The sequence below is a fragment of the Alosa pseudoharengus genome, unplaced genomic scaffold, assembly GCF_046254945.1.
Source record: "Alosa pseudoharengus isolate Yale_2024_CS ecotype anadromous, Long Island Sound unplaced genomic scaffold, YU_APseudo_1.1 YU_APseudo_1.1_scf_13, whole genome shotgun sequence".
NCBI lineage: Eukaryota > Metazoa > Chordata > Actinopteri > Clupeiformes > Clupeidae > Alosa > Alosa pseudoharengus.
Window position 1 is genome coordinate 15,565,144 of NW_027468598.1, and position 12,048 is coordinate 15,577,191.

General features: G+C 49.0%; 1 protein-coding gene across 1 annotated transcript in view; it reads right to left on the minus strand.

The window, feature by feature from the left end:
- tenm4 (teneurin transmembrane protein 4) overlaps nucleotides 1–12,048 on the minus strand; it is a 201,571-nt gene that overhangs the window by 70,681 nt on the left and 118,842 nt on the right. Inside the window, exons 11-14 of the mRNA XM_076281530.1 lie at nucleotides 9,716–9,817; nucleotides 9,010–9,204; nucleotides 5,556–5,756; nucleotides 680–865 (exon numbers count right to left, since the gene is read on the minus strand). Of these exons, the coding sequence (XP_076137645.1) occupies nucleotides 680–865; nucleotides 5,556–5,756; nucleotides 9,010–9,204; nucleotides 9,716–9,817 (684 nt within the window). The remainder of the gene's footprint in view (nucleotides 1–679; nucleotides 866–5,555; nucleotides 5,757–9,009; nucleotides 9,205–9,715; nucleotides 9,818–12,048) is intronic.

Here is a 12,048-nt window from a genome sequence, read left to right on the forward strand (position 1 = left end):
TTTAAAACCCAGCCTAGACATTTCCTTGTCTTTCAGGTCAACTGACTCCTCAAAAGAATGTCTTTCCAGTGGCTGCACTGCTTGCAAGGATGCACATGTTTGGGTTTCACATTAACCAATCAAAAAGGAGGCAGGGTGAACAGACGGATAGAGAGACGCATGAGAAGGGGTAAAAAAGGAGAAGAGGGAGGGATGAGAGGAAAGGGTGGATGCGATGAAAAGACACCTTAGCACATTCCCACATTTGAAATGCATGAAGGCAAGCCTCAGATCCTTGAGCAAACCTGGTCATGCTATGCTGCGTTGCACAAATTCAATTAAGCATGCTCACGTCCAAAACCCAACACCAATCACCCCCCCACGCCCCACGCACACAATCCCAACTTCACACCCCCCAACAAAACCACTCCCATTACCAGCTTAAAGCCCCATCAACCGCAAACTTCACGCAAGCCTTCAATTATCCTCTCATCCATCCAGCCAGATCTACACACACACACACACACACACACATATAGGTAATCCATTCACACTTCCATCCAGGCATATATACATCTCTCAATCATCCTTTTGTTCAAGTGTTCACTCAAATGCATATTGATTCATTGACACATCCATCCATCCATCCATCCATCCATCCATCCATCCATCCCCTGCCCCCCCCCGTCCCTTCTCCTACCGATGGTGCAGTGCTCTCCGTTCCACCCGGGGCTGCACTCGCATTTGCCGTCCTTGCAGGTGCCGTGTTCCTGGCAGCGCGGGTGGCATGCCCTCTGGTCACAGCCTGCGCCCATCCAGCCCTCGTCGCAGCGGCAGGTGCCCGCCACACAGATGCCATGGCCGCCACAGTCTGCTGCGCAAATCTCTGTGAGAGACATGACAGGGAGGGAGGGGGGTGGAATATAGAGAGGGGCAGAGTGAGAGAGAGAACAGAGAATAGAATAGGTAGACAGAGAGAAAAAGAAAAGAAAGAGAGAGAGAGAGAAGGAGAAAGAGAAGGGGAAGGGTGGTGGTGGTGGGGGGGTAGAAAGAGAGGAGGATGGGGGAAAAGGAGTGAAGGACGACAGGAGGCGACGAGACGGTAGGATAGAGAATAGCAGTGAAGAAAAGAGGGGACAGAAGGAGGTGGCATTAAGGTGGGAGGGGTGGGGGGTGGGAAGGGAGGAAAAGACAAACGACTGGGGTTATTGTCCGGCTTGGGATGGCCACGCTTCACTACCTTGTCAGACGGCACGCTGAAAAGAAATTCCTTCACCACACAAGGGGGGGCTGGGGTGAATGAGGTGTCATGGGGGGCCACAACCCCCTCCTCCACCCCACCCGGACAACACAGAAATCTAATAAGCCCATTACAAAGGCTTGGACATGGCTCAAGGAGGCCTTAGAAGGACCGATGACTCTCCGCTTTTTCCTCGTCCTCCTCTTCCTCCTTCTTTGAGGGCAAAATTCCTCCTCTTTGTGTCAAAGGAGAAGTGCAAAGAGAAAGTGTGTATTGTGTGTGTGTGTGTGTGGGTTGTGGCGGGGGTGGCTGCGAGGATGAATCCAATTTGAACTTTCTATAGAAGGCGCAACACATGTCAGATTTAATTAAAGTTTGCTCTGCCGCAGCCAAAAAGAGAGAACCATCTAAATATGTGTGTTCCCAAGGTGGGAAGGGGTGAGAAAAAAGAGAAAGAAAGGTACATAAAGAGAGAGAGAGAGAGAGAGAGAAGGATACCACAGAAGGATAGAAAAAAAAATTGTGCAAATCTCCAACGACATTTCAGTAAACCGGCCAAAACGCTCACTTCAACTGTGTGTCTCAACCGGAGGTCTCTGATTCACCCACAGGATAGGGCAATGAAGAAAAGAGGATGTTGTTTAACAAGGGACAAAAAAGGCAAACTAGCCCCCCCCACACCCCCCCCCCCCACACACACACACACACACACTTCCTCCTTGCTGTCTAGGAGACCCGGGGGAGGCCTGTGAGCTGGACCAGGCTAGGGTTGAGCGGAGCTGAGGCTGGGCCGGGGTGAGACAGGGGCCCCTGGAGGAGTGCTGCCAGGGAGATGGCCGCCCTCACTGCAGCAGCTGGATCATCTGCCACTTCATCTCCACTGGGAGGGCACGGGCACGGCATACACACACACACACACACACACACACACTGTGCGTGTCCACTTTAACATGGAGATGTGTGTGTACACACATTCATACTTAATTCCTTACACATATTTTTATTTTTTTTGACAAAACCAACACAGTTTTAACAAAATGGTGTTCCAACAGAGAACACACTAACACACACACATACACACACACACACACACACACACACACACACACACACACACAGACACACACACACACACACACACACACACACCTACACTATTCATCCTCAAACTGGAAGCAATTCAACACTCAGAGACTTTGGACACCTCTGCACTGTTCTACCCAGCATGACCCACGTGTCATAAACAACATCCCTTCATTGTTCCCACTCCTATCAGAGGGAACGTTGGCGCGCCACCCAGAGAGAAGCTCTGGCCTTGCGTCCCTGTCTGTTTAACCATATGCATTGAAATGGACCGCGGGGGAGCGACGTGGAGGTAGAGGCCGTTAATGAGTCAATTACAGCTTGTGCGGCAACCATTTTGTCCTTGTCACAGATTAAATGGAGGAAGTTAACACTCTTTTCTGTCCAAAAACCATAACATGGCATTACCAGCTTAAAAAGCCCTTGCAGAACAAAAAATATATTCCCCCTCCCCTCCGGTAATTAGAGAGCGGGGCTTTTGTTGCGTTATGTAAATGCCCTTCATTTCACATGCCACTTTTCAACAAGGAGGCGTCCTGACTGCATTTCATTCCAATCCACATGCTGTAGTCAAGGAAACATGCTACACTCACATCAGTGCGCACACACACGCACACACACACACACACACACACGCACACACACACACACACACACACACACACACACACACACACACACACACACACACACACACACACACAATCAAAAACAACTGCTGAAGCTTGAACGGTAGTTCTAAGCCATAATGAAAGCCTAAACAATCAAGTTAGCTAATTAGAAATTATGGAATGATGTGTATGCGATGGATTTAATTAAAAGGTTTGCCAAAGTAATACCTTCCATTTGCAAGTGTGATTGATTGTATTTTTTTTCTCTGGAACTATACTGGTCATGCATAAGTAGCCAAAGAACCGGGTTTCTGTTAAACGGTCAATGAAGCAGCTCAAGTGTAGAGATGGCCTGAGAACTGACCCGCCCTCCTCCCCAAATTACTTAAACTGTCAGCTTTGCCAGATTAAGCAGGCTACAATGACAATGAGAGAGTGCATGACCAAGTGCTAAAAGAACGTGTGTGGGAAGAAAAGAGTGGAAAAAGCTTTCCTCTAGCAAAACTGTTTTTTTTTTTTTTACTTCAATGAAGATCCAATTACAGCTCGAAAGCACCTTGCTCATTGCCTCGATATAAACAAAGCTCAAGGGGGGCAAAACAAACTTAAATGCCCCATAATAACTGCTAACTGCTTAAAGGAGGAAGACAAAAATTATCTTCAACAAACAAAAAAACTTTTCCAGACTGTGGTGGAGAATTGCCACCTGAGGGACCAATGTATAGGCAGAGGAAAACAAGAGAAGCAACTAGCCAAATGTCACACGTATAAAAAGCTTCTGAAAGCCTCCCTCGCACTCTCGTGCTTCTGAAAAGACCTCGGTCCTCCTCCGAGTCTGGCCCATGTGTGCTACAGTACAGCTGAGGGTCTGCTGCCAAAACCACACCAGCAGCTCTCGAGCAGAATGCCAAGTGCTCGGGGAGAGACTCAGACCAAAAGACCAAAAGACCTGAATGAGGAGGGCGAGAAACAGCAAAGAAGAGGGAACAAGAAGAAAAAGACAGAAGAGAAAAAGAAAGAAAAGAATCACCAGCTCATCATAAAAAATGACGCCGCTCCACCTTAGCAGCCAGAAGCCTGGGATTTAAATGCTTATTTCCCTGCAAATCCCCTTGGATTACCCAATAGGTCAGACTGTCTGCAAGGTATTAATAGGAAATTCATATTTAGAGAGAGATGCATTCCTCTCTGGCACACTGTCCTAAGAAATTGTTAATTTCTGGATTCACCCATGCAATCTGGTGCGCTGACATTTTTGAGAAGAATACAGGAGAAAAATGTGCAGGCCACTCAAAACTAATCCTAGAATCAATCAAAAAGGTTACTGAGTTTTACTATGAGCTCTTGAGCAACAGTAGTACTGTACATGAGATATAGTGAACGCAGCAGCATTCAAACCCTCATTAAAGTGCTTTAGCAGAGAAAAGTTCTGATGCCTGTGCCAGGACGTGATCTGGAGGAAGACTTGTTTCTGGTTCTTGATCAGGCCCGGATACTTTGAAACCGGGCCACACGTGCTGAAGAATAAGCTAGTCTTTGTGATGATTGGGCCCGAGATGGGAGCATGCTGGACCGCGTCCAGGAACGGGAAGTGTGTGCAAGGCAGTGGGTTGTCATGTACAACAATGCCACTGGGACACCAGGATCAGCACGACCTCCCAGCACGACCTACAGTACTACCATGTGGTCTCTTGGACATACACTAAGAGTCTCTCTGGCAGGACCTGCAACAGAGTTACACTGTCCAACTATCTGCAGTTCCCCCCTTACAATGCACTCACAGCCAGGGGAGGTGGTGGAGGTGGCCTCCAAACTCTTAAGGTGCTGGGACACCTACTGTTTACACCTATCAATTTAGTTGGTCTGCATTGATGAGGGTATTCCATGAATCGCACCATCCACAAACAACCAGTGGCTCCTTTATTAGCTGTAACACTTCATTCATTTCCTTCAAGATTTACTTTACACATCCTTCAGAGAGTCGACCCCACGTTCCACACATCAACATCTGAGCGCCAATAATTATGTTGGGCGAGACGGAGGAGAGGACCAGAGGGAGGGGGGAGGGAGAGACACTCAAGTCCAAGCTCAAGAGCTAGGTAATGACCAAAAAAAAAAGCTCTTCATCACTGGTGAAGAGGATCAGGACACATTAGTGAAAATCCTTTAATTACCAGCCATGTGCTAGGCTCCCTGTTATTAAACAAAATGTGACCGGCGGATGGCCCTTTTAGTGCACGAAAAACACACTAACGTCAGAAGAAACTTGCTGCTGCTATGGCAACAAGTGGCAGGTCTCTGTGTGTGTGTATGTGTGTGTGTGTGTGTGTGTAACATTTGCACAGCACAGGTAGAAGATAGGTCACAGCAATCTAGTGTTTTCAGTATACAGGTAGCCACAGTAGTTGTTCACATAGAAGCATGTTAAATACCATACGATAAATCCAACACAAAAGTGTAATGTTTGGGCCTCAATTTAAGTCTGTAAATTGTGATAAGCTATGTTTCAAACAGTTCACCAAAGCATCCATCAGCAACAGGTAACATTCAACAATTTCAACAGTTTTACATATAAACACATCAAAAGACCATCTCTCTCTTTATGAAAATAACAAAAGACTTGATGTGTGAAGGGGTCATACCAGTGGAGCAGTCGTGGCCAGTCCAGTTGGGGTCACAGGTGCAGGTTCCGGTGTCGGCCAGGAAGGCACCATGGCCGGAACACTGGTCCATGCAGGAGGCCCGCGGGCTCTCACAGCCGGAGCCGCCCCAGCCGGAGAAGCAGTGGCACTCGCCGCGCACACACACCCCTCGGCCAGAGCACGTGGGGTCTAGGCAGTCCACTGAGGAACAGACAAACACGAGTTACAGATAGCTGTGGGGACCTGTCCTCTTCACCCTTTACATACATACATACATCCATACAGTACATCCATACATACATACATACATACATACACACATGTGTACATAAATGCACACAGGCAAACTCTCTGTTTTAGTTTGGTCCAAAGGCTTGACTGAGGTTGACTACATCCTAGACTGTTGTGAACTTACTGTAATCTCCACATCCTATGTACATATACACATAAATGCAACCCCTTTCTTATAGAGTGGCTGGTCCAAAAAGATCACAATGTACACTCAATTACAAGTACACACACACACTTTAATCTTTACTTAAAAGCACACTTGTGTAATTTTGTAGTGTCGATGTACTGAACAGGCTTAGGATTCAGTCAGTCAGTCGTTCACGCACTGCCAGCCCATTCTCCTGTGGATGGTCCAGCTCCACTGTGCTCGTGGCCCCAGTCCCCAGCCTGGTGGCCCAGTCCTGGCATCTTTGGCCGGGGCTGAGGGCTGAGACACACAGGCTCTCTGTGGAGGGTCTGGGTCTGCCTCTTAAGGCTCAGCGGCTTATGTCTCATTACCACAATTGTGATCTTATGCTTATAACACCCCACCAGAGGCCCACAAACACACACACACAAAGAGAAACAGACGCACACAAACACGCACACACACACACACACAAAAAGAGACACAGACACACACACACACACACAAAGAGAAAAAGATGCAAATACACACGCACACAGACACACACAAAAAAAAGACACACACACACACACACACACACACACACATACACACACACACACACACACACACACACAACCTCTGCATACGCCGACAACTGTGGCAAAAGGTGTCCTCATAAGGAAAGTTGGAGGAAGGAAGGAAATCACAAGCAGGCGATTTAAACAGATGCCTTCTGTCCCTAAGATGGCCATTACAAACTCAGGTGTGACTCCCAACCAGGGCATCATCACACATATGCACACAGGCACACTCACACACACATGCACGAACGCACAGTCCTGGCACTCCCCCAACCGCCGGTAATGAGATTTTACTGCCGGCCAGGGAAGATGCTTTAACGAGAGCGTGTTTCCCCCCTAAATTGAAAAACAGCGCTGGACGCCATCCACGGTGCTGCATAACCCAAAACCCACCATGGCAGAGGGATTAGGAACCGAGGGAAGAAGAGAGGGAGGGAGAGAGAGTGAGAGACAGAGAGAGAGAGAGAGAGAGAGAGAGGGAGAATGAGAAACAGGAGTACCCAAAACACACATGAAGGGATAATATCTGGCGTGGTAGTTTTTATTGCTGCTTACCAGAAGCTTAAAATTATAAAATCCCTCACAGGGGATGACCACTTCCCAGCAACGTCCACAGTCCTGGCTTGTATTAAACAATATTAGCTTTTCGGGGAAGAAAGGCTGAGGCCGAACGGTGAGAAACGGGAGAACCTTGTGAACCTGGCAAGCGCGGGCCATTAGCGAAAGGACAAGCGCCATGAGAGAATTGTTCCCTGGCTCCCGAAAAAATAATAACAATAACGAGGGGATGAGTGGCGCAGATGGCGGCCGTGCGGTCAGCCAGACCTGCGGAGGGAATGGTGGTGCCGATCTGAAGTGTGGGGTGGGGTGGGGAGGGGGGGTTGCGCCAGAAGGACCAGGGCGAGTCTATTCTCCTTTACCGCGACATAAATGGGCATAAAGGCCGTTATAATAAGACAAACAGGATCGGTTGCCTCTTAGCAGATGGTTTAGGCGCCAGGCACAAAGATCATAGGGTAACTGACAACACGGCCTCTCCTGGCAATTAATCATCTCGGCTCAAGGTCGCTGGGAAAGAAAGGTAAAAGTGTTAAAGGGCCAGCGCTCGCATTCTCCGCCGCGCCAGCCGGCCAATGGCAGACCCCAAAGAGAATAGGGGAGAAGGTGGGGTTCGCTGGGGTTGTCACAAACCCCCATTTATCAAAGTCGTCAGCTTCATTTTTCATCTTGAAACGAGCGCCTTCAAGACCTGTCAAACACAATGGGCTGACTCCAATCTTATCTCTCTCTTTTTTTCACTCTCTCTCACTCCCTCTCTCTCTCTCTCTCTCTCCTTCTTTTCCTCTTTGGCTGTCCTGAACTCCACTTCTCCTTCGTGAGTTCGGTCGCCGTTTACAGATTAAAGTTGCCACTTTGCTAGGCCGCAAATTCAGCTTATTGGATTTCAGACAACAAAGGGATTGTTCTGTGTGCTTAATAGGACGCCATGGCCCCTGCGAAGCATCCATAATGTATGGCAGGAGAGGCCCTCACGTGAGTGGAATGCCAAAGACACCGGTCGATTAGGGCCTTTTGGCTACTTCAGGCTGGCAGCCAAGCGTGCTGTCATGCATACACTACTTACATAGTCAGAAAAGCAAAGTGTGGCACACACAAAGACAAAGACAAACACAAACACACACACACACACACACACACACACACACACACACACACACACACACACACACACACACACACACACACACACACACACACATACACATACAGTAGACACACACAAACACACACACAGACCAGCTGTTTAGAAATCACACAGATGAGTCATCATCCATCTATTTGTTTTCCCTGAGAGTCCTGTGTGTGTGTGAGCGTGTGTGTGTCTGTGTGTGTGTGTGTGTGTGTGTGTGTGTTTAAAAGCTGAATTCCCCTAGTGTGTCAGCACAGGCACCTTGGCATCTGTCTACAGCAATCACCTAATCCTCCACACACACCATTAATTAGGGAATACATCTTGAAAAGCTCTTTTCAACAGTAACATATGCACCTATGGGCCCTACTCTCTGAGTGGCATATGATGATAAAGCGCATATTCACAGCTCCAAACTTCTTCACAACAGCTAAAACTCAAGGCATGTACAATTGGAAGTGATAAGCCGCAGGTCCATCACATCATAGTGTAATATGTTTTTTGGAGAAAGATAGCCATCTGCATGCATTTCTCCATATGTAAGATGTATGTGTGTGTGTGTGTGTGTGTGTGTGTGTGTGTGTGTGTGTCTGTGTCTGTGTCTGTGTCTGTGTCTGTGTCTGTGTCTGTGTCTGTGTCTGTGTCTGTGTCTGTGTCTGTGTCTGTGTGTGTGTGTGTGTGTGTGTGTGTGTGTGTGTGTGTGTGTGTGTGTGTGTGTGTATGCGTCTGTGTGTGTGTGTGTGTGTGTGTGTGTGTGTGTGTGTGTGTAGGGCTCCAGCATACCTTCCTCGCAGCTCTCTCCTTTGTAGCCCGGGTTGCAGATGCAGGTGCCCACGATGCAGGTGCCGTGTCCGCTGCAGGCGGCGTCGATGCACTGGTTAGTGGGCACGTCGCACTCGGCGCCCTTCCAGCCGCTGTGGCACATGCAGCGCCCTTTCAGGTACTGGCCGTTCCCACTGCACAGGACTGGGCAGGAGGCTGGGGACAGAGACGACCGAAACGCACGCACACACACACGCACGCACACACGCACAAACACACACACACACGTCTGAATGAATACGCATATAAATGGGACATAAATACATCCACAGTTTCAGACACTTGAATATAAAAACACGAGCAGATGAGAAACAAATAGATATCATAAAAACACATGCGTGTGATGTATTCACTTGCGCTGTCACACACACACACACACACACACACACACACACACTTGAATTTGTTCCCCAAACCACAGCTTCAAAAGAGCATGTCACAGCTGGAGCTTTGATGGAAGGTGGTGGGTGCAGCTGTGATTTTATTTTTTTTTATTATTATTTTTAAGGTCCTCTGCTCATGCGGCAACCCAACTGTTTTTTGTATTTTTCTTCACAGACACACACACACACACACACACACAGACGCCTGCGCTTTAAGAGGATTTCTCTCTGCCCTGAGCGGCTTTCAACAGTGTTTTCACAGCCCAAGGCCCACCGGCTCTCACCTCTCCCGCAGTCGGGGCCCCTGAAGCCCAAGAAACAGTGGCAGGTGCCGGCGATGCAGTCCCCGTTGCCAAAGCAGTTGCTGGGGCAGTCCTCGATGGAATCTGGCACAGAGTGAAGATAGACAGAGTGACAGTAACTGTTAGTTTTTTTATCATCTTAATTCATCAGCCAACTAATCTTCAACCATCAAACAAAGCAAATCATTCCAATTTGTAATTCAGAACTAATGTATTACTCAGATGTATAACTAAGACGTCTATTTATCCATTAATTCTTTCATCCATGAAATCCTACTCTGAGCACGCCATCCAGTAGAACTGGAGGGGGGGAGGGTTTGGGGTCCTGTGCATATTTCTGAAATCAACCCATTGAAACGAGAAGGTTGAAACGCTCCTGACTGCAGGGGGATTAAAAGTGAGACGAAACGCTTGATTAAGGGATGGGCGGGAGGTGACGAAAGGTGGCGCTGGAGTGGAAACGCTACATGGGTTTTGGCGAGGCAAATTGAAAAGCCCCAGTGCAATTAGGAGCCGAGCAGCACCGCAGCGTATGTCCGCCGCACGGGCGGTCGCCATGACTCCTCTCCAGCCGGACATGGGCTTGCTGAAGAGAGCGCCCAGTGCAGCGCTAGTGACCCGTACATCTTCATCCTGCGGGCATCGAGAGGGTAAGGAAGAGGAGGAGTCCGTGTGCCGCCGTGGTGAGCAGTTAGGGGTCAGCGTAGGGGCATCGCTGTGGTTACCACCGCGGTGCCATCTGACACCTATCCCACTGCCAGTTCATCCAGATGGACCCGCCCGGGCGGAGAAAATGACCATTTCATTTACCTGCTCTGCATATTCTACCACGAAAAGGTCCTCTAAAAAAGCACTACTTATATTCCAAAACGAACGCGGTCCGCAGTGTTTCGCTGAACATAATTGCAAGAACTAAAAGAGCATGAGGGGCCTACATCAGCACCATTCTGCATCCCATTTCCATATTTTATCAACCCTAAGGCTGATCATTTTTTTCCATTTCTTTCCTTTTTTTCCAAAGAACTTTTCTCTCCAGTTATTTGCATCGACTGAGGTGGTGGTGGTGGTCGTGGTGGTGGTGGAGGGGGGGGGGGGGGGGTAGTGACCAACCGGAAGCCCGGTGAATTAAACACGAAATGTCGCCCAGAAATATTCACTCCTCTCCTCTCGCGCCCTGAGCGCACGAAGGCTGAAGCCGAGACCTGGGCCAGGAGTCGGGGAACAAAGGCGCCTTTGTGGCCTCCTTTTTTTTTCTCTCGCTCTCTCAGACAAAGAGCCCAGGAAACGTGAGCCGCAGCTGCAGCTCCCGCTACACACCTCAGGAGAGTCCGTCATCACGGAGAACTCAACAGCGGAGGGAGGGTGGGGGGGAGGCAGAGAAAGGGAAAGAGGGAGGGAGGGAGAGAGAAAGAGCTGCATGGCAGAGGAAGAGAAAGAAGGAGATTCATGGATACAGAAAAGGATCGAAAATGTGTAGAAAGAAACAGAATGCAGTGAAAGGTGAGAAAAGAACAGAGATGGAATCAAGAGAATGGAGGAAGAAAGAATGGATGAGAGGCACTGAGAGAGAGAGAGAGAGAGAGAGAGAGAGAGAGTGAGAGAGAGAGACACAACGGACTGTAGTGATGAGCTCTATATGGAGTCCAGTCTGCACCGTCTAGCTCCCCACAGTGTCAAATGCCTTTTTTTGGGTGAGCTCATTTTTTGCCACAAAGAGAATCTAAACTAGGAAGCCTGGCTTGCTCCAACCCCCCCCCACCCCCCCCCCCACCCCCCCCCGCCCCCTTTTTTTTTTTCGCTCCGAGTCAAGCATGCTCAGATGGGAGCAGGCTGAGCCGCTCGGTGCCGGGGGGCCTTTGCCATTTCAACATTTTCTTCCCAGAAGCACAATAACACAGGGCTGCTTCCTTGCCTTCCCTGGCTTCCTTTGTGCTACCGCAGGAAAGGTGGAAGGGGAACTAAAAGGAATAAAAGACGCATGCACCTGTGCTCAGCTTGGCTGTCTCTCCTCACCCACACAAACACACACACGCACACATTTTTTTTTATTTGACTGAGCGCCGACACGGATTCCATAGCACCCCTGGCTCGGTCAGATATGACACGGCGGAGCGAGCCCGTCTCTCAACATGTCCGCACAACATTCCTCAAATACCGAGTGCTTGTAAAAAGCCTCGCCGGCCGCCATCTCCGAGGACTCCGCCGAGGATGGCCTGTCATGTCCGATCCTCGTTGATTGGCTCGGCGGGTTTGATTTGAGGCTTCTCCCTTGTTCCCAGTGCCTCTCAAACAACACAGCCCCCCCCCACACACAC